Source organism: Anoplophora glabripennis, unplaced genomic scaffold (assembly GCF_000390285.2).
Source record: "Anoplophora glabripennis isolate ALB-LARVAE unplaced genomic scaffold, Agla_2.0 scaffold814, whole genome shotgun sequence".
Taxonomy (NCBI): domain Eukaryota; kingdom Metazoa; phylum Arthropoda; class Insecta; order Coleoptera; family Cerambycidae; genus Anoplophora; species Anoplophora glabripennis.
Window position 1 is genome coordinate 66,416 of NW_019416908.1, and position 23,214 is coordinate 89,629.

The 23,214-nt window shown below is 34.1% G+C and overlaps 4 protein-coding genes across 4 annotated transcripts in view; all 4 read right to left on the minus strand.

The window, feature by feature from the left end:
* LOC108914132 (protein HGV2) overlaps positions 1-3,674 on the minus strand; it is a 33,872-nt gene extending 30,198 nt beyond the window's left edge. Inside the window, exon 1 of the mRNA XM_018719855.2 lies at positions 3,492-3,674. The gene's annotated coding sequence lies outside the window, so the exon portion shown is untranslated. The remainder of the gene's footprint in view (positions 1-3,491) is intronic.
* Positions 3,675-4,282: 608 nt separating this feature from the next.
* Positions 4,283-6,349, minus strand: LOC108914122 (uridine 5'-monophosphate synthase). Its single transcript, XM_018719841.2, has 4 exons — positions 6,040-6,349; positions 5,279-5,777; positions 4,696-5,226; positions 4,283-4,608 (listed from the first exon to the last, which is right to left on the minus strand). Exons 1-4 carry the CDS (start codon positions 6,187-6,189, stop codon positions 4,355-4,357), a joined length of 1,434 nt encoding a protein of 477 aa, XP_018575357.1. The 5' UTR covers positions 6,190-6,349; the 3' UTR covers positions 4,283-4,354.
* Positions 6,350-9,139: 2,790 nt separating this feature from the next.
* On the minus strand, positions 9,140-13,372 carry LOC108914130 (zinc finger and SCAN domain-containing protein 31-like). The gene is made up of 5 exons (XM_018719852.1): positions 13,284-13,372; positions 10,817-11,215; positions 10,130-10,616; positions 9,672-10,070; positions 9,140-9,470 (listed from the first exon to the last, which is right to left on the minus strand). The coding sequence occupies exons 2-5, from the start codon at positions 11,186-11,188 to the stop codon at positions 9,388-9,390; spliced, it is 1,341 nt and encodes a 446-aa protein (XP_018575368.1). The 5' UTR covers positions 11,189-11,215; positions 13,284-13,372; the 3' UTR covers positions 9,140-9,387.
* Positions 13,373-14,753: 1,381 nt separating this feature from the next.
* Positions 14,754-22,620, minus strand: LOC108914129 (histone-arginine methyltransferase CARMER). Its single transcript, XM_018719851.1, has 3 exons — positions 21,060-22,620; positions 19,746-19,943; positions 14,754-16,740 (listed from the first exon to the last, which is right to left on the minus strand). Exons 1-3 carry the CDS (start codon positions 22,426-22,428, stop codon positions 16,487-16,489), a joined length of 1,821 nt encoding a protein of 606 aa, XP_018575367.1. The 5' UTR covers positions 22,429-22,620; the 3' UTR covers positions 14,754-16,486.
* Between the last annotated feature and the right edge of the window lie 594 nt (positions 22,621-23,214).

Here is a 23,214-nt window from a genome sequence, read left to right on the forward strand (position 1 = left end):
GAAAGAATTTTCAACAATTTTTATAATTAAAAGTTGTCTGAAGTTACTTATTTGTGGCATAGTTCTGCTTTTTTGCTTTATTTAAGTATTAGGAACTTTGTCACATATGAAAAAAAATTGTTTTTTAATTTGAAATAAACTCTTGTGCCAAAAGCATCAATAAAGGGTTATTTTAGCCTAACCAAAAATCTCATCGATGAAAAAAGCAGACAAATACCAAACGCGCATCATTACACAGGGTGTCCCAGATTATGTGGTCAATCTCTCGGATTTATATAGGGGATGTTAAAATAACATGACAAGTTCCTATAAAAATTTGTCCTAGAGGACGCCCCTGAAAATCGATTTTTTTAAATAAATTTTAAAATACTTTTTGTAATTTAATTATTTTTAGGAAAAAACAAATCTAAATATGTCGTTGGGGTGATTTAATAATAATAATAATAACGTAATATTTGCATTTTATTTTCTCATAAACCTAAATAACATTCGGGAGCTTCGTACTCTACAGTTACTAATCCTCTACTGACTAGCCTCGTAACTTCTTTCTTCTTCTTCTTCTGTCTTCGGCGCAATTAACGCGAAATTTGGATATAAATTTAGTTACTACAAATAAAAGCGGCATTATTTTAGATAGGCACAGAAAGAATGCAAATTTCATCGGTTTATTTCTCTTTACGGTTCTAAGAAAAATCATATTAAATAAAAATAGTTTTTTCTCGAAAACAGTTAATTTTATCGATATCAACCAAGGGCGCCTTTTTTTAGGTTAAGGTTCTATCTAAAAATATTACTTTTGTGCTTTTATCGTAAAAAAATTGACATTATTGTGATACAGCTAGTCCGTTCTTCGCAAACCAAATAAGTCAAATTATTTTCATTTTTAAGTGGTCTTATATGTTGTCCATCGTATTAGAAAATAATTAAAATACACAGAGTATTTTAAAAGTTATTAAAAAAAAATCGATTTTCAATGGCGTTTTTTAGGGTCCTGTAGAGAAAATTTTTATAGGAACTTGTCATGTTATTTTAACGTCCCCTGTATACATCCGAGAGATTGCCCACATATTCTGGGACACTCTGTATACCGATTACTTGAAAAACTTGTTGACAAAAATTCATCTGGTTTCCGTCTTTTGATTTTAAATATTTTTGACAGTTTCAATTTAGTTTGTTTTGACCTGTTTCCATGGTTAGAGAATAGAGACATCACATAATGTTTATAATATAATAACTTACTTCATCTTTTAGTATACGTAGCCAACAAGGAACCAAGATTTTAAGATAAAAAAATATGCGATCTCACTTGGAAAAACGCTCATACAATTCAATGGAGTTCGGCCAACATTTTGGAAGAGGAAAATAAATATCATATGGTATCTCCAAATATGAAACAGGTAAAACAAACCAATTTAAACTATCAAAAATATTTAAAAACGTCATTATCAGTTTAGAAGGCCAACAAATATTGATTTTCAAAACAACTTTTCGAAGTGATGCACATTTTGTATTAGTCTGCTTTTTTCGGTGTGAGATTTTTGGTTAGCCAAAACAATTTTCATAAAAATAATCCTTGACTGATTATTTTGGCACTAGGATTTATTAAATCATTTTTGTTTTGTAACTTTTTAACAGGTGGCAAAATACCTAATAAGTAAAGAAAAATTAAGTATATTTTTACTTCGCAAAATTAAAACAAAACATCCATCATTGAGAAAATCTAGACAAAAGGCGAGTGTGTTCAAAAGGTAACGCCTAACTCCATATAAAAATGTATTTTTAAAACATTCTTGAAAAAAAAATATGAATCATAAACATTCTTAACACATCGAAAAATAAATAAATTTATTTATTCAGAGGGCAAAGTAAAGGTAAAAAACCGATATAGGACATGGTGTTGTTCAATGAAGCATACAGGGTGTCAAAATAATAGTAAGTATAACCAACATGGAACCAAAATAAGAAAAAAAGTCTATATAAACGTAGCCCCCAAATACGTTATAAGGGTCCTAGGACTCTAAAGGAGCTAAAAGGGACTTTAAATGGTAAATTATAAAAGTGAATTTTGTGCGGAAATCATTAAAATACAATTCAAATCAAACAATACCGAGCCATGTCAAACTTTGCCTAAATGTTGGAATAAAACAAACAGGCACAAAGAAAAATCGTTTTTATAATTTTTCACTTAATATCTCGCACGTAAAATAAAATTTCAAATTAAGATAAAGAAATTAAAGATTTAATTAAACTAATTCCTTCAACAAAAATATTTAAAAACTGTTGTATTTCTCACGTTTTAAAATTATTTTAAAAGCTACGTTTATATAACCATATTTTCTTAATTAGAAAGCAGCACGTCATAGATTATTTCACTATTTACCACCAATGTTAAGAAAATAAATAAATGTTATAATTAAACTCACGAAACAGTAAAAACCATGTCAAAATAGAGCAAACATAAGTATTCCATTAATTTTTATTAATGTTTCATTAGCAACAACCATTTCTTAAGAAATTCGTTAATAAATTGCAAGAACATACTTATAAGAAAGTAGCAAATAATGGAATGACCTAAAATAATATTTACGACTAAGATTTGTACAAAATAAATAAACCGAAAACCTAAGACACTCAAAAATTCCATATTTATACTACCGTAACAGGTACATTCATTTATTGCTTTTTTATATTGGATACATAAGGCTGATTTTTCCTTTTTCGATTATTTCATAACACTTCCAGCATCGAACGTTTATTAATAAACAGATCACCTCTCAACGAGTGTAAAATGTCTTGTAACAGTTGTAGAACTGAAAAAATAGAAACTAACGGCATAATTTTTAGAGTTAAGTTACTGTACTAGATTAATATTTGTAAAATACCCTTTAAAATTAATAATAAGACTAGTGTGGAAGGTAAACTTCCCAAGTAACGAACTTAAACACTACATTCCATTCAACAGCTTGCATAAAATTAGCCGTGACGTGCTCAAGTCTAAAATGAAAAACGTAAATAAACAAGCGCTAAATTCGCAGCAAATAATTTAGGAATAATCGATGTTTAAATGAGCAAAGCTACTTAATGCAAGACCGTCCATGTCTAATAAAATCATGCTTTATTGTAATCGTATGTGATTCACCAACGGTATTTTTAATTAATTATCGTTAATTATTAAGGACTGACCCATTGTTTATATTCAAATAGTTTATATATTTACTAAGAAATTCTAATATTTTGTATTTACCAAATCGGCATACAAAAAAAGGGGAGCAATACAATTGAGGTTAGGTTTTTCCTACCCCAAATATACGCGCAAATTGCCTTCAGGAAGCCTGCATATATTCATATACTGTTAAATATTTGGTATCGTTAAACAGACGCTTGTTTTTGCTCGCTTCTCATGCCTTATTGTAAATATTTTGCAAATAAATGATTTAATCGTTAGCATAACCTAGCTTTTTACTTGACCAACAAAAAAACAACAAACATACCTCGATATTATGCACAGATGGTGGAAATGGCTGATCTGGAATCTGCAAATACAAAATCACTGAGAATTTTCAAATAAACGTTTTTCAGTTAACCCGTTAATTTCGTATTCCAATTAACCAAAATGATAAAAATGGTTAACAAACACAACACTAGCCCAAGTTCAAAAGGTACGAAACCGCACGAAACAAGGACAAGGAGGAACGAACACGAGAAAGGATAGCAACAAAAACGGTTAGTTGTTTTTTTTCTTGAACTGACCAATCAACAAGAAGAGTATTGTGCCAATCACTTCACAGTAATTAAAAAGATATGCCACTCGACAGCGATAAGGGTGGATCCGCACGGTGTTGCGCACGGAAACAGAGTAAAGCATTTCTCAGCAACCAATCAAATAGCGAGTTATATTATCTTGTGGCAATTCCATGTCATATAAATGGATCTTCACCGATTAGTAGTTTGGCGGTAAATTCAACTTTTTAACATGATATAGTAGGAAACAAATTTTTTTGTGTGTAACATGCTTCGTCTAGCATTAAATTACAGAACTATATTTAGTGAACAGCTAAGATTATTCTCAATAGCACCCCTTTCATTGGTTTGGAACTTATTAGTCCTTTTCATTTGGTTCAGTGACACTTTGCACCACTAGATGTCAAGTTGCAGCGAGTTTTATGACTTTTATGACATAGATTACTTTATAGGTTATATCTCACCCATATTGAAATGTTCTCTTCATTTTATTGAATAATACACATCAAATTTATACATTTTTAATATTTACATACAAATAATCATTTAGAAGCAAAAAATTCTAAAAAAAAGGAATAATAGCTCAGATTGACAATTTTATTTTTGGATAGTTTCAATTCCCATTAACCCTTTTGCTGTAAGCATCCCACAGAATCTTTTTATATTTTTCTGCTGCAGCTCCCGGATCTGCAGCTTTCGTTACACCCCTTCCCACCACAGCTACATCCGCACCCCTCTCGAGTACCACACTGCTCGGGGAGTTGTACTGTTGCCCCAAATTATCACCTTTCGCCTCCAATTGCACCCCAGGGGTCAGCTGGACGAGTCCGGGATTGTCCAAAGCTAGAGGACTTTGGCACACGATACCTAAAAACGGTCAATTCTATAAAAAATTGTGTTAAAGACAACGTAGACAAGATTAAGCGAAATATTTATTCCATTAAAAAAAATTACCTGTTATTAAACGTGGGTATTCTTCGGCTAACTTCAGGGTTGCTTTAGTATAACTTTCATCGATTAAATTTCCCGACGCGCTGACCTGTGCCAAAAGAAACACCCCTCGTTTATCAGACCCCTCGCTTCCCTTAATTGCATCGAGCACCCCTTTCCCAGTTATAGAATGCGCCGTTACAACCTTAGCCCACGATGAGATTTTGTACACCCCTTTGCTGTACTGTAATTCCACCGTTTTCCCGATATCGGCGAATTTTCTGTCCTCGAACAGAATAAAGTTGTGTCTCTGGGCGATTTCCTGGAGCGGTTTTATCAGATTTGGATGAAAGTCTTCGACGATGTCGATATGGGTCTTTAACATACAGATATGCGGCCCCACCCGCTCGGCAAGATTAAGGATGTCCGTAGAACTGGTAAGGTCCGAGGCTACGCATAGCGTGGTTTGTTTCGTGGCCATAAGTTGCAAGAGTTCCTCGGCAATCGGATTTTTGGCCAGTTTCGCCCGTGCTAGAAAAGACAGCTCCAGTCTATCTAAAAAAATTTAAATGTATTTCGCCCTACAAAAATAAAAATGTTTATTTACTTTTCGATGGGGATTTCTGTATAACGCTTGGATTCACTTGGGTATTAGCTAAGTAATTTTTAACTTTCTCAACGATACTATTGTCGATACAGTCAGCCTCCCTCAAAAACCTCATCAACTCGGTCAAGCTTAGCAAAGCATGCATCGTTATTCCGTTCTCTTTTAGAATATTCGCACCGCCTTGTTCTCTATTCAAAAGTACAACGGCGTCTCGGCATTCAATTCCGGCACCTTTTAAATCTTTCACCGTCTCTAAAATGCTGCTTCCAGACGTCACTACATCCTCCACAATTAAGCAGTTGTCTCCTTCCTTATATACGCCTTCTATTAATTTTTTTGTGCCATAGTCTTTAGTTTCTTTGCGCCTCATCACCATTGGCACAGAAGTTTTTATAGAAACGGCAGTAGCGATGGGTAGTGCCGTGTAAGGCACCCCACAAATAATATCGAAATTTTTAATTTTTCCAAAATATTCAATTAACAGGCCTGCTAACGTTTCCTAAAAAAAAACAAATATGAAAGCTTTTCACTAATTATTTATGTGTATGTATTTACAAACGTAAAATACAGAGGATTTATGAAAAATATTATGAGGAATGTTATCATCGCTTTGATGTAACATGACTCGAAATAATTTTGTGGTTTTCGTGCCATTATAAGGATATGAGCAATTATTTAATTTATGGTGTAAAGTGAGACAAACCTGCAACATCGCTCCAGTACTTCAATAGTTACATAACAATAGTAATTTTGTTACTTACCATTAATTTAGGATAACTCACAATCACTCTTAAATCACAATATACTGGTGTCATAAGACCGACTTTGGTTTTATATTCGCCGAATTTTATTGCCTGCACTTTAAATAATTCCACTGAAAAGGCTTTTAATTTATCGTTAAAGGTCACCATTATTCTTTACTTTTTTGCACAGTCTTCTTGAATAAATCTTGATAAGCCTAAGAATAAATACCAAAAACAAATAATTTAAAAAGTGAGGGTCAATCAACAGGTGGGTTTAGAAGACCGGTTTGAGGTTAGGTTCAAGTCAGGTTCAAAATCATAGATAAGAAATTGTTCAAAATTTAGATACGTAATATTTGTTTTGGTGCTGAACTTGAGGACTGTATGCACATTGAACTGTTTCTGAACAAATTCAAAACTTTTAAAAAAGAAATGTAAAGGGAAAAGGGACGCCGCAACAATGTTTTCTGTTTATATTTCATTTTTTTGATGACGCATTAATATTTCTAATGGTAAGGACTTTTTTTATCACCTAATAAACTTCTAGACGTAGGTTCTTAAATTCTTATAATATTTCTTTGAGCGGATGTAAAATCATATTAATTATTTCGATTTCTTATCTTTAACACAGAATTATTATATTATGAAATTATAACTCCACATTCCACAATTTTAAAACTGTTCAGAATCTGCTGCCATCCAAGTACGTTTGACCTGACCACGTGTGTAGCCGCTATAAAGAGAAAGGAGGATAATTTGGGTACTCCCTCGCTCTTTCTCTAAAATCAATGAGGAAGGAGTTGGGTTAGCCAGTCACGTTGCGCGAGAGAGAAAGAGAGTATCCAAATTATTTCTTTCTCTCTTTACCACTCGTCTACACACTCGCAGTAAGTGTGCTTCCTTCATATAGCATATGCTCTAAGGTATTTACAATGGGTGCATGAGCAGATTATTATAGAACTGGTTGAAGTGACACTGATATTTAAACTTATGGTTTGGAAAATGCGAGTTCTTATTGGCCACTCTGTCAAAAATTAGTTCTCAGTGTAGTAAACACCCAATAAACGCTCTCGTTTAGAACCTATGAGCTTGATTATGCAGAATAAGAACGCGCTAACAAGTGTGTCTTTGTGTTGCCTTACGGTTCCTAAATTTCTATTTTGGAACCGGGGTGTTGCCTAACTGTTGAAGCTAGGAGGCTGTATTATCGAACGCACTCTTTCTCGTTATCCCAAATTATCAAGTGACAAAAGGTACTTTGGAACTACTCTCAGTAAACATCAGTTTATTTAAATAATTTTAATTTTGACATTAAATGTCGCTCTAATTGAATGTTTATACCAACAAATGAAATAGAACTAAAACTTCGAAAGATAAATATCGTACTGGTTTTATTTCTGATAAATAGGTAGATAAGTATATAATAAAGCAAATACATAGGAAGCTCTCAGCTACAAGCAATTATATGAAAATATTTACACTTTAAAAAGATAATACAGGATGGACAAAAGGTAAGATTTTTCAAAACTTTAAACGATTATCACAGTTTAATACTGCAAGACTGAGTTAAGAAAAATTTTCCATTTTTTTTTAATTCAATCGATTATTAAAATTTTTTTACAAACATTAACAAAATTAAGGCATTTTCGTCCATCTCGTATTTGTTTTTTTTTTACTTCAGTGTATGTGGTCTTAAATAATGTAGGCACAGCTACTAAGGAGTTGTATTTCTTTTAACGGTAGATTGTCGATATATTTTCTATCACTATTTAATTTTAAAGTGTATATGTTTTCCTTAAACTAAACGCTATCAAACTTATCAAATAGATGGGTTGTTATATATCATTTTTTGTTACAAATTACTTTTTTTATCTTACGATCACTATACTTATTATGGCATACATATTTTAGTAGTGGTTTCGTTTGTACTATTAAGTTATTGTGTCCTTACGATTTTATTACACAAGAATAAAATTAAAGACGTAAACGTCCACTTGTACGAGTGCGATAGTTTTTCAAAGAATACCGAGTCGACAATTACAGCTTGTTCTTACGAAATAAAATTTACTTTTAAAGTCCTCAAAAATTTCGCAAAAAATATCTTTTCTTACCATTAACAGTCCAAGAACTTTTAAATAATACAAAATATAAAGACTTTTATACGATGTATACACGCACACTATAAATATAAACACTCAGTTCTCTTCACAAAATAATCGGATTTTTCTGCATCCTTTATTTTTTTTACTTCAATAGTTTTTATGTATCAGTACCGAAATATATAGATTTACATATTAAGTGTAAATATGTCCGCGAATCACAATGAAATCCTACGCCTAATAGTGCAAATTTTTCAAAAGCCTTACCGTTTCGTTTTGAAAATCTTTTATAAATACGCAGACTTTCCATTGCTTATCATAATATTGGCAAATAATACTTCTCGTTCCTATTCTAACTTCCGCAAAGAAAAAAAACGCTAGTAGTAACTTACCTCATTCTACTACAAAATAGGATGTTCGTAGTTTTGCCGGAGCCCCAAAATTCAAAAGCACGTTAAATTGAGACGAAATAATAATTCTTGGATATCCGGCAACTTTCATTTCAAATTTGATACAAAATATTAAACTAGTAGGTTATAATTTTAATCTCGGCGACAAATCCTCGAAATTTGAAAAAAGTTTTTACGTGCTTATAAATTTTGGCCCTCACGAGCTGGTCGAATCTGGTTTAAAAGAATCGCACAATAATATAAAAAAACGATTATCAAAAATATCAAAAAAAAACAACAAACAACAATATTTTTTGTACTATGCCGTTAAAGCAAAAATTTTGTACCTTAAAAATAAACCTATACACACAGAGTATTATCATTTTTTTTTGTATCACAATAAAAAGTACTGAGGTAGTCTGGAAGTGACTAGAGGCCATACTCTGTGCTCCAAATTCTAGTACTCGCCATTTTCCGCTACCTAGTGCACATAATTTCGATCACAATATCCGGGTAAAGGATTCTCAGTAAGAAATAATATTTTCTTGTAATAATAGTTGTTCCGATTAAGTGTATGATTTTCAACAGCCAAACAGATTAAGATATGGTCATTTTGCCGGCCATACCCTTTACAAAACTTTGTTTTTAAAAACATGAAAATATACAAATTTCAAATTTTACCCATAGATTGTTGTTTTCTTTCACACTTCATATCCTTCTTACGTTAATTTTAAAGTAGATCAGATCTACTGCGACTAGCCTAGAATACTTGAAAGTAAAAAATTATCACAGCCAAAAAGTACCATGCCGATTTCCGCCCTACCAATGAGTACTAGAATTCCCTTAAACGAAATGAAAAACCAAAAGGCGTACAATAATTAAGACAAGATTCCTGATGTGGCGCCAGTACCAGTGGAAGTGGGAGCGGCCACTTGAATCTGAAGCGCTTGCGATGGGTTTCCTGAAATCAGGAAGGAAACAGTTTCAACGAATGCATCCTGCTAGATTACCAGAGCTTAATGCTATTGAATAAGATCATATCTTTACAAATTGCACCCCTTAAACCTATCTGGCTCCTACAGACTTATATCTTCATAATTTGACTCGTTTAGCCTTTTTACGGTCCACATTTGAATCCAACGTACTTATACTATGAACTTACCTTGCTGGGAAAGTTCCGCTTTCACCCTCCGCGCGATGTGAGACCTGGTGTGCTTCCTGAGGTGATCTTTCCTGTAGAACCCCTTGCCGCACTCGGTACAGACATGTCTCTTCTCCCCCGAGTGTATGACGAAGTGCAACGTCAACTGTTCCTTGCGCTTGAAGGCCTTCAAACAAACGGTACACACGTAGGGCCTCTCCGGATTGTGGGACTGTTTGTGCCTGGTCAGGTGGTCCTTCCTTTTTAGGCCGGCCCCGCATATGTCGCAAACGAAGCGACGTTCTAAGGTGTGGCCCACCAGGTGTTGTTCGAGCAGTTCTTTCTCGGGGTACGCCATGTGGCACTCCGGGCAGCAGTAAAGCGTCGAGCCGTCTAATGCCGTGGTCAGACGAATTTCACCTAAAGAAATGAGAAAATAAACACAAAACGGTAAGTTCCTACGCCGCGTAGATATCTACCTGGTTTAGGTCTAGGTTTTTTCTCCTTCTCGGGTTTCTTCTTCTTCTTTTTCTTGGGAGGCGTGGGGTTCTGTATTTGCGTGGCGTTGATCGTCGTCAAAGAGCTAAGACTGTTCATCGAACCCGTCGCCAAGTTCGTATTCCCGCTTATAACGTTGCCGTTCAGTCCGTTCGTATTCAAGCTGTTTATGTTGATGGAGTTGTTGTGCAGAAGGTTCATGTTGGGTTCGGCGGAATTCTGTATGTTCAGCTGCTGGTTGGTTTCTTTCTTAATGTTTTCCGCCGAGTACTTTAAGAAATGATGGAGGCTTAAGGGTAGCGTAGAAGCGGGAAGGTGAGACAGGTAATCGGCCACCGCAGAACCCGGCGTCGCCAGGGATTGCCACGTTGCGGGCATCGTCGAGGAGGTGTTCAACGTTTGGCTTTGGGCGATGTTCTGGGGTTGAGTGGAGTGAATTTGGGGGTGATGGTGATTTTGTTGTTGGTTCTGAGTGGTGTGTTGGGGTCTTCGATCGTTTCCTTCTTGTTTCGACTAGAAAACGGGCAAAAAGAGAAATATAGAGGAATGACACCCTTAAAATCGCAAGATTTTCTTTTATTTAGGATCTGGTTAAGCTAATTTTTTTTTCCCTTTGCGGTGAAGCGGAAACATCCAATTAAATAAAAACATTGAAACACTGCCGTTACCTTATCGCTACCAGGCTTCTCCTGCTGCTGCTGCTGCTGGCTTTGCTGCAGCATGACGGCGCACAGCTCCTGGGCCAGCTCCTGGGGCTCGTAGCTCTGCCGTTTCTCCTGCCGGATGTTGCCCTGCTGGCCGTAGACGGTCTGGTTCGTGTAGCCGCCCTGGTACTTGGTGTTGATGCTGTTGAGCATCTGCTGGTGCGTCGCGGGGTGGTGCTGGGTGAACGAGGGTACTCCATTTGCGGTGTATCTATTGCTGTTGTCCTGAGTTTGGCAGAGGGTGCCGGTGGCGGTTTCCTGAGAGAATTTGGCGGCGAATTGGTGGATCGTGGGTATGGCGGTGGAGAAGTGGCCCCCGAACGGCGGGAAGTTCATGGCGTGATTTTATATTGTCTGAAAATGCTTTATAGGTCTTGATTGGTGGCGGCTGTAGCAAATTGAAGTGGTCGTGTTTTGATAATAAAGCGCGGGGCCCGTTTTTAGGGGGTTGGTTTCTGTGTCCACCCAGAGAACTTTTAAAGATGAAATTTGTGAAATATTTTTTTCATAATCAAGTCCTAAATTTTTCTTTTATTGTTTAAGCTAATTCTAACAAATTCAATCATTTTTTTTAATTAACAAATGAAGTCAAATAATGTTCTTCGATACCAAAAATAATCCAAGATAAAAACTAATGATATGTCTAAATACAATTAATACAAAACACAATATTTGCGCTGCAAGAAATATCTTGTATTTCTGTTGTTCTATTATCACCCTTGATCAAGACTAATCACGAAAAAACAACTACTATAAAGAAATCTTTTTGGAATTAACAAATAATAGAACAAAATTAACTTCAATGGTGCAAGATGTTTACATTTTTTGAATAATGAATTTTGAAGTACATAATTCATAAAATACCTCTAAATGGAAGACGGTATGCTTATCTACAATTAGATGGTGTTGTTCCATGCCATTGTTCACAAGATATATGCAATGGTTAACTGCATATTTTTGGTACAAGTTGATAGGTAAACGAAGTTCTTTAATAGATTGGCCCCCTCAGTCTCCAGATCTCACGCCGCTGGACTTTTTCTTTTGGGGGACTCTCCAATATAAGGTTTACAAAAGCAGACAGCGCAGTTTAGAAGATCTACGACTTTCAATTCGGTACTTTAAGAAATTACTGTTGCCGATTTGTAGGAGTTTTATAAAAATGTGAGAAAGCTTTCTAGTAATCAAGCTGTTGTAAAATTTACAAAAAAAAAATACCAGTAATGTTAGTCATTCAAGGCACACTTGAACAGGCATCCATAATCTGGTAACTTTTACTATTGGAATAATTCTGTATTAAAAGAAAATCACTGAATTAATTTTCATCAAATTTGGTACACAAGAGTTTTGGGAGGGCATGCTGATTCACACTGTAGAGTTATATTTGCAATAAGTCGCTAATATGGGTTCTAGAAAAATGCTCTTTCAAAAAGTCATAGCCGGCCACGAAATGATTTTCTGACACAAGTAGAAGTGGCTAATTGATGTCCACTCCTAAATCTACCCATAAAAAAAGAGACTCTTGATTTTGTCGTTCCTTCATATGTTTTTGGGGTGTCCATAATCAAATTGGCAGAAGCGAGAGTGTCAAAAGTTCTGAATATGACTATGCAAATTGTTCTTTTACCTAACCAATATATGCCCTTTTTACTAAATTTCTTCAAAAAAAACATTAATTAAAGCGATAGACCTAAACCGGTAAGTACTCTTTTATTTTTCGAAAAATGTTTATTTTTCATTATGAAGAAAATACGTGAATATCAGTTCATAATGAAAAAAATTTTTCTCTATTCACGCATAGAAATCAGCCCCTAAGACATGTATGGATTGTCTCATGCTTTATTTCCAAAATATGACTATTTCAATTAGCTGCAACTGCCACTATTTTTGCTTTAAACCTATTGCAAAAATTGTATTACAAATTTGTAAATCTATAAAAAAAGTCAGCACAAATAGTAATTTTAAAGTATTTAACACAAATTTTAAAAAAATGTTACAGTAGCCAGTTATATGTACAATGTATATAAAAAAAATAACAAACCCACCGTTTCTTTGTACTCCATCTTCTTAGGTACCTACTTAAAAAAAATGGGAAATTTTTTACCAAATAAAACTTGATACAATTCTTTTTGAATAAACTTTTTACCTCGGAGAAATCATTTTTGTTTTCATTTAATGCCCAATTTGGGCATTGCCTGCTCACTGCTACTACAATTTGCAATAAAAGACGATTTCAAAAACGTATATAAACTGTACTAAACAGCTATTTATTAAAATTTAAAGCTCATCGCAAGGATGTTTTGCATAGAGCTCTCGAATCGTTAACTTCAACGGGGAGCCGCAAATCCCCTATTCGGAGAGGACAAGGGCTCTTCCGACTACTTTGTGCGGTTCCTAACCTCAACGTTTACATTTTACAGCGAAATTCTCTTACCATAATTGTTGTAAATCGTCGAAGCAGCAACAAAACACCGCCGAGGTCACTCATCAGTTGCGATTTGCGACAATCGCGATCGCCATTCTGCTTGCGCAAAGGGTGAGGGTTGTGTTTGGGGTTGATGGATGATTCGAATGAGAGCGGGAAACTAAACGGACAGGAAGAAAAAAAAGTGAATCCAAAATCGGGACGTAAATAATGCAATGGTTCCTTCACACTCCTGTTCTTTGAGAAGCGTGTTTAAAACGTGTGTGATTAATGTATTTTTTAAAATGTCGAGTGTATAGTCCATTCGCGGTGTTTTATTGGTTTGAATTTTGACATTTGCAAAAAAATTGTTTATTAATTATTACAGCTTGGCACGTATATTTAAACAGGTGACGCGCTAATTTGTGACGTTATTTAGTGCTGTCGTTAATCCATAAGATGTATAATAACAGGGACAGGAGAGAACGCCTCACAACATGAACATAATAACGACAACCTAGAGACAGACAAATTCACTTTGCTTCGAGGCTCCTTGCGTGCGCTTTTCTTCAGATTAGATTCCGACTAAGTCGCACTAAATGACGTTACAATGCGTTAAATTTTTCCATAATTATGAATATTTGTGTTTGTAGAATTAAAGAAATTAATTTTTTTATGCGTTCCGGCTAGCGCTCGCTGTTATTTGAGGTTATGTTGGCCTGTCCAGAAAATAGTGAAAAATAGGTTTAAAAAAATTCTTGTGTTTCTAATTCCACCATTTAAAATTACACCATATACAGGGTGTTCCTTAATGATATACGAATATTTAAGGGTGTGATTCTACATGAAAAATTAATTGCAGTTTGCTTTGTAAATAATGGTCCAAAAATGTTCCTTTGCAAAAATACGGTGTTAAAATTTTAGAAAAAAAGGAAATTAAATAAAATTTTCGAAACCACTTGAAATATTTCAGTGATATTTAGTATGCAGTGATAGTTATTAAAGGTGCATGTTTTTCAATACAAACATAATTTTTAACTCCAACAGTGGTGTGCGTATGAGTACTGACTGATATTTTTAAAGAAAATGGTACGCCAATGGTTTTTTTCCCAAATAAAATTATTTTTGATATTCCCTTTCAATTCGAAAGATAATAAACCTAGTTGGCCTGGAGTGTGTCACCTGATTTCCAGCATTTTGAAGTAAGTCGAGAGGTTTTGAAAAAATTTATTTCCTTCTTTTCCTAAAATTTTACCACCCCATATTTTCGCAACGGAACATTTTTGGACCATCGTTCTTAAAACAAACAATCATTAGTTTTCATGTAGAATCACACCTTTAAATATTCTCATATCATTAAGGAACGCCCTGTATAGCTCATTCGCTCAAATTTTCTTTAGTTTTCACAACTTATTTAACAAAAAAAAAATTGCAAAAAGGTTTGTTATGGATAAAAAAAGGGTTAATTCAAGTTTCACAGATTCAAATGAAACTACCGTACCTGGTATACCTTTTTTTTTTATTAGCCTAGAGATTGTTCTACACTTCAGACAAACCACAAACAAAAAAATATACAAGTTACATAATATTAAAAATTACAACAAAATCATTTCCTATTGTCAGGTTTTCTTACAATTACAAAAAGAAAAACCATAAGCGACTGTCGTATAACATATAATATCGAGTAGGAATTTCCTAAAATAATCAATAAATACACTTCGGCTGTAAAGTAATTTCATAAATAACATAAAAGTCTCAGCTGGTGATGTGAACAAATTAAAACTAACCCTTACGAGTATGAATACAAAAAGTAAAATAAGCGTTTTTTTAATCATAAAATGTACACTACGAATCGTGTATATATTTCGGACGACTCAAAAAAATCGACGGGAGCCTTGCTCGAGGGTTATTTTCAGCGTTTCGCCTTAAAAAAATCGTTCCGGAAGATTTGATACGATTGTTTGAGGTCGCCCACGGCGTAAATTATGAAGAATCCCTGCCGCATTCAAATAAGCTAAGGCCATGGATACGACATCCCAAAAAATAAAGACGCCTTCGTAAAGTTATCACCGCACGCAAATAAACATCACAAAATCATACGCAAAACTGTCGCCTAAATAAAAAAAGAGCACACGCCTATGGGCACAAGCCTCTTTGGAAGTCTGACGGTCAAAGATACCACAATGCCTCATTATAGACGCAGTTATATTATTATTACTATTACAAGAGCAGTCTTTAAGCGAAGGCCTTTAAACAGTAAAAACATTTATCTATTTGCAGTCTACATACACGGTTATACATGCCTATGATATAAACTAGACAAAATTAAAAGACATATACACATCTAAAAAAAATCCCAATAAAAACGTTTCCTCAAAAATGTTCGTAACGTAAGGCTTGGTCCTATAGAATAGCCGTCCGACTCTCCAGATTTGGGAGGGTAAACGCAGCCGAAGACAAAATTTCAGACGAGAAAGAAATCTGAATACCTACGTGTACTAAGGACGTAATAAAAAGCAAGGTTTTACAAATATAATCCTGCCACACCCATATCTTTTGGCAAACAAGATAGCGATGGCAGATCAGTCTTAAAATGTAATGCGCTGAAAAAACGGCACCTAGATTTTGACCCGTCAAGCTTCTAAAGAGCTCAGGAATATAAAATATTTATCCGTACGTTATGTCGACGATACCGCCCCAACCTTGAGGAATCCATTTAAAAAATCACATTCATAAAACATCATAAATAATTCTAAAAATTAAGAATTAAAAATATACGCATTAGTTGCCGCTACAGCAGATCTTTCTTTTAAAGTTCTTGAGCTCGCTAACGTTATGAAAATAATAAAGACGACCGCTTTTTTCCTGGACGAGATTAAAACAATTAAACGATTTCATTTGCATAGCTATTCCTAAAACGTTTTAAAATCACTGAATTTTTAAAGTATATAAAAATTTCTAAAATTAGATACACATTTGTATGTAAAATATTTTCATGAAAACTAAAGAAATGTAGAGATTAACTCGTAACGTAGGACAAATAACGTATTTGCCTCCAGCGTGTTGTAAAAATTGCTCTTAAAACCATAAAATCCACTGAATCTCGTAAAATCAACTATGTAGTCTCGAAATGTTACCCGAACGGGTTGAAACCGCGAGCTAAAACTGGCCTCGTCCAAGAAAACACACGCACGTCTGTCACACACCATCCACACTGAAAATAAATAACTACACTACTGGCGGTAGACGGCGGGCATCGCCACCCCGTTGCCCGGTTTCATGTAATCGCCGATCATTAAGTTGGCGCTGACGGGGTAGTTGGCCATGACTAAGGGTTGCTGCTGGTGATGGCTGGGCGAGGTGAACAGCGACGGGGATATCGCACCCCCGATAAGCTGCGCGGTGTGCGTCGATGTAGGGCTGGCCGCTACCCTGCCCCTGCCCGTGCTCGATATGCAGCCAGGGTGAATGTTGGGCTGCGCTGATTCTGACGGAAGAAATTCGTCATTAATCTACCAGGTTGAAACTACTTGAAATGTGATTTGTATGTATTTTATACGAGGTGGATTCTACGTCACAAAGAGTAGTAGGTACAAAGCAATGTTTTGTGCCAGTAGGCATTGAATAACAATGACATTTATAGTGGCAGGTAATTTAGAGGTTATATCTCACCCGTGTTTAATCAAGAGTTTCTATAAACACATGGAAATCCTTTTGTTTTAAGAAATGGGGTGTTAAAGTTCAAAAAATATTTATAATTTAAGTAGAAAATACCTCAAGAAACAAAGTTATATAGTGCCGATGAGGGCTTTTGCCCAGGGGATGGATGCCACCCCTTCTGGGGGTGAAAAGTAAAATATTGAAAACAACCCCAGGAATCGATCAAGCAATCAATTTTAAGCAAAATGTATCTTATGAACATTTTCCGATAAGTCAATATTTTCCGAGTTATTGCTGATTGAAAATGTACAATTTCTATTAAAAGAAGACGTTTTTCAGTAGTTTTTCCCGAATAACTGGGAAAATAGGCATTCTATGAAAAAAAAAAACATCACGAAGAAAATGAAGCTTATAGAAAAAGAAAATTATTGAGATTTTTTTCATTTATGTAGGTGCAATAGGTGCTGAGATACGGCTGGTTGAAGATAATTTCATGTCTGCCAGAAACTAAATTGGAAGCATTTAACGTAAAATAACTAAAAAAATTCTTTTAATTTTTCACAAAATTTAAAATTAACCTTCTACAATTTACATTTTTTATGTGCTAACAATATATTATACAAGTTTTAAGCAGTTTAGAATGCATATTTTTTAAAATATTACGTTTTGATTGAAAAAAAATATTTTTAGTTCCAAAAAAAATAATATTTTTGAAAACTTTAAAAATAAAAAAGATACGAAAAATATTCAAGAGTACAAAAGTTTCGATTTTTTTTCACAGAATATTTAGTTTTTTTTATTTGTGTAGGATAAAAATTAACAGAGATGTCGCTGCTAGAAGTTTACAGTTGAGGTCGAAGATGACGTTTTTCAAACCCTTTAACCCCAAAAATTTCAAAAATAACGCGTTAAAAATATTCAATTTTACAGTACTTTTAGCTATCGAACTTTTCCGTAAAATCGTTTTTGGATTGTCTTAATAGCTTTAAAATTAACGAAGTTATCGTTAAAAAACCAACGGTACCTTACCGCTTCAATTTTCGGAGTATATCAAAATTTGGTTACCCACATGTTTGGAGCATTCTATATAGAATATCTTCACATTTTCCCTTTAATCTTTTAATAATTCTACTTATCAACTTTAAATGTACAAAATTGTTTTTATTTGTATAATAAAGAGTAATTTTTAAGAAACCCAGTGATATGATAAACACTATACGAGGGGATTAGAATTAATTTTAAATAATTTAAAAGCCATTTTTTTTATATTTTGTCATTGGTGGTGGTTTTTAAGGTTTAAAACAATGCGATAAATTTGTATTATAGGCAGGTAAAAGAATTTTATTTATCCAGTTTGCACTATCAAATCGTTTCAAACTGTTAAAAACAATTTTTTTGATAATTTGTTATTAGGGGTAGTTTTTTAAGGGTTGAAATACTGTAATAAATTATTAACTATTGAAAAGATATCTATTTATAATATATGCGCTATAAAAATATTTTAAGGTCAAAGCAACTATTAATTTTATATTTTTATCAATAAGGGTGGTTTAAAAAGGTTGAAAGTTTATAAAAATATTGTAAATTATACCCCACAATATAAAACAATATTTATTCTATATATTATGATATGATTTTAGTCTAAATAACACCTATTTTTAAATTTATTCAGTTTTTTTCAGCATAAGCGGTGGTTTTCATCCCTTAAAACAAGGAGCGCTTATTATCAGGCATATACCGGGTGTTCGGAAATAGTGGTACTTCACTTTGAGGGTAGATCTGTCGACTCAAAGTAAGACAAAAATTTAATATAAACATGGGTCCACAAATCCACCCTAAGGGAGGTAGACGCGTTTGAAGATGACTTTAAATAAATGTGTTTTTACCAATAACTTTTAACTGCTTTGAAGGAGAGGGATAAGTTTTGGGTGGTAAGTTGCTACTAAAGTGCAATGAATTATTTGATAGTACAAAAATATCCAGAAATTAAATGAACAATTTTTTTTTATAAAAATGTGGTCATAACCCCCCTCCCCCAGTGTGAAATATGCTTAAAAAATCGAAATCGAAAAGTTCGGAGGTAAGAGCACGGGACTCATTTAGTCGCATGTTGAATGTGTGTCGCTAGGATGCATCATTTGTCGAATAATAATAATAACAATTCAAGTAATTCTGTTATGCATAAATAAAATAAAATATTGTTCACACGATTCTCCTCAACTACGCACTTTTTGTAACTTAAAATAAACCAAGTTTCATTAATATTGAATATCGTGTATCGAGAAAATAATACATTTCCAAACATGTTTATGTGACGTACAATCCACCATTAAAATTTAGACGAGCGATTTGGTAGCTGTATATAAAAATAGTATCAAACATTTTTATTGCTGATTAAAAACGAATATGATTTTTTTATCTAAAGAACTCATTTAAGATTTTGAAATGGGTATTAAATAAATTATTGCTAGGCTTACGATGACGATAAAGAAATATAATGAGATGTAAAATAATAGGGTGACATTAAAAAAATTGTACGTCTAAAAATAGAACGTGACAAAATAGGATACAAATAATTAATAAATATTTGATATGAATAATTTATGTACGTGTGAAAAGAACTCGACTTTAATTAAATATGTGCTTAGTCATAGAAAAAAAATATGTACACAGATAAAAAAATTGTCGCTGCCTATCACAAATGTTTGCTATACCCACACAGCATGAACACACAAAAAATATTACGTTGAACAATTTTTTTTACTGCTTTCTGTTTGCGAAGCTACAATGAAACCGTACTGATAAGTTTATGATTCCTACCGCAGTTCTTACCTGCCATATGCTGCGGATCTACTAAGGCGATGAGATTACTGGCCATTAAATTATTATTTATCAAAGTCTGCGTTGTGTCCATCGAAACTTCTCCCAAACCGTTTACCGACATACCGTTCACCATATTGACGGCATTTCGGACTCCCTGCGCGTCCAACTGGCTCCAGTAGCTCTCACTGGGAGAAACGTTAGAAACACCTACAAAATTACACGTCATACATAATTTTTTCACTTATCTAGCTTATTTTAATTAGACTTATTTTAACAAATGTAACTGCTACTCAGAGATAATCTATTTTAATTCAAAATTCATGTTATTCATTGTTTTCTACATGTGTTTTTGAGAAATTGTTTACATTTTTTCGTTTTAACCATGACGTAAAAATACAGATAATGTATTTATAATTATACCTTAAATAACGATGTAAAAGTTCAACTAAATTTATGTGCATGTCACTTAGTGAAAATTACGTTTATATCCATCAATTACATTTTAAATTAGTCATAATTATTGTGCATATACACGAGTAACATTTTATTATTATTACTAAAAAATCATAATAAGCATGTAACTTTTTTTAAAATAGTCTTGAATTTAAATAAATACAATCATAACAAACTATTCTTTTGAAGTGTCTTTTATCACTAAAAAATTATACTAAACATGTCACATTCGTTAAATATAGTCATGGGTAGGATCTCTGTATTGAGAGAATACCACAAATCCACCACCACTTCAGCTCAAAAAAAAAAAAAAGTATCGAAGTGGTACATAATTTTTGAAAAACGAAATTTTCATTAAAACAAAATAGCTTACAATATTTTCTTCCTTTATTATTAGAGTTGAGAGGACGAAGATATACTCGGTGCATATTAAGTAAGTGTAAGAATGCAATAAGTTAAAAATTATTAATTTCATCAGTAATATACGCTCTTTTTGGAATTTGTTGCAAATTCACTGCTGAATTGAACTGACAACATTTTCGACTTATTTGCTGAATTTGAAATTATTTTAGATTTAAACAAGATTTAAAAGAAAATTTAAAATCCTGCAAAAATAAAATAATAAAAATATAATTAAAGATTAATGACAACTAAATAATTTTGGAGGTGCCAGTAGCCAACCTCATCAATTTACCCGTCACTTCTATAAAGTTTTTGATTTTTAAAATATGTTTTTGTCTCTAATGATAGTGGATTTAAATTTTCTTGAAACATAAAAGTTCTTTTTTGTTTTACACCAAAATGGCAACCACCTACTTATAAAAAACACGTTTTGAACAGAATTTAAAGAAAAGTTGTGATAGAACCTACCTGGAGGAGGTTGAACTGGTGCTCCTGTATACCTAAAATATGGATTTTTCAAATCCAGAGTATTCTTAGACGTTTGCGACGTGCCCTCCACTGTCAGTTCAATAGTAACATCGTAGCTCTGCCTCTTATTAGCGATCAGTATAACTCTACCAGTCAACACTTGCCCTTGCTTGAGCAGAAGAGGCTGCTCTAGCAAACACCTCACCTGATACCAATGTGTCAAAGGTTCTGTCGGAGCCGTACTCAACCAGATCGTGTTCTGCGAACCGGCAAAGGCTACGTCAAACCAGAACGCTAACCCGTGACAAGTACCCGACTCTAGAATGTGAAATTCTAAAGGTATGTCTATCGTGTGGAGATCCGTCTCGTCGGCATCCAAGAAATCAACTACGTGCCTTATCGATTTGCTCATACATATCCTTACATCGAACGTGTCTACTATGGGTTGCCGGAAGTATTCTTTAACGGCACAGTTTTGAAGCGCCGAGAGGTTTACGCCGTGGAAACAAGTCTGAAACCAGAAATTCGCTTTGCTGTATTGTTCCATGTAGAGGGCGTCGTCTGTGAACGGCGCTATATGTAAATCACCTCTAGAGGGGTACATCTTTCCTCCGGGGGCTAACCACCTCTTAGCGTTCAAGTATGATTCCAACATTCGCTCGTTGTAGAGCATGTAACCCATCGGTTCAGATATTATAACATCTACTTTCTCGGGTATGTCTATTTCCTCTATTTTACCGGGTATCACTTTAATTGAGCTGGATAAGTTATTCGCTTCAACTAGTTTCTGTGCGTAATGCGCCATTGTCGAGGCTTCCACTGCATAGATACGCTTTGCTCCCGCCTGAGCTGCAAAGAACGACAAAATTCCTGAACCGGCACCTACATCTAATACCACTTTGTCCTTAAAGTCATCTAGGTTACATAATATTGCTCTCTGATACGTGTAAGTCCTAACAAAGTCTTGCAACATGTTTTGCTGCTGGGAGAGGTAACCGTAAAACTGGAAATACTGAGTGGCTGAGGAGTCTTCAGTTCGTACCGAGAATACTGAGGCATCTCTACCGGACTTAACTTTAGTTATTGCTACTGTGAAAGTTCTAGCTTCATCTCTATTATTAAACTTAACTAGGAGGGTCTCGTTGTCTATAGTAAATAAATATGACGAGGATCCTACTCTACAACACTCTGTACTTGAATCTACTGGGAATTCTAACAGCTGATTTGTTTCATCGAAATCTAAAAACCTGACGCTAATGCCCTGCGGGTCGTAGTCCGTTCTCAATTTTACTTTCCTGTTATATTTCGGAGTTGCTTGGTGCTCGTCATTCAACTGGTAAACCTCTACAATCCAAAACTTAAGCGCCATTTCCTCGTCGGCACTGTGAACTAGGGTTAATTGCAAAAAATTGTTAATTCAATTAACTAAAGTCAGGCCACGTGAGCGAAGTGAACACTACGAGTTAATTTGTTGTTAATTTTTCATGAACGCACGTTTTTTTTGGGACACTGTCAAGTATTTATGCATCGTTCCCAAAGCAGAAATCGAGCACAAAGCAATCAAAGCATCCCTTATATCGAAAATCCCAATTGTTGTCAACCCAATTTTCTCCAACTCACCGTAACCGGCTATATTTAACATTAAAAGAATGGCTATATTAACATTTTTGGTTTTCCTAATATCCAAAAACATTGGATTCGTTACTGTGATGACATAGGAATTCAATAAATTGAAACAAACATTTATGAAGTGAAAATTATAACCTCATACTTTTAGCTAAACTATAGTTTCATTTCTGAAATAGGGCTATAAGTACAGAAATGATATCATTCGGTGATAGCACATTGTAAGATTTTGGTTCGGATAATATGTTCGCCAAAATTGGAGTTTTATCGATAACCGGTCATTCATACGTCGAATTTTCATTGGAGGAATACGCATACGGAACAATATCTGATACCCAATTTGAACAATTGAATATACTCATAAAGTATAAATTGAACAAATATGTAGGTACTTGCTTAAAATACAAAGCTAATTTTAATAATAAATTCTTTTGGGAAGATAATTCTTTACTTATCGGAACATCAGTGCAAATTCGATACAGTGAAAATTTGATTTAAAAATTTATCCAAGGCGACCAACATTCTCAGC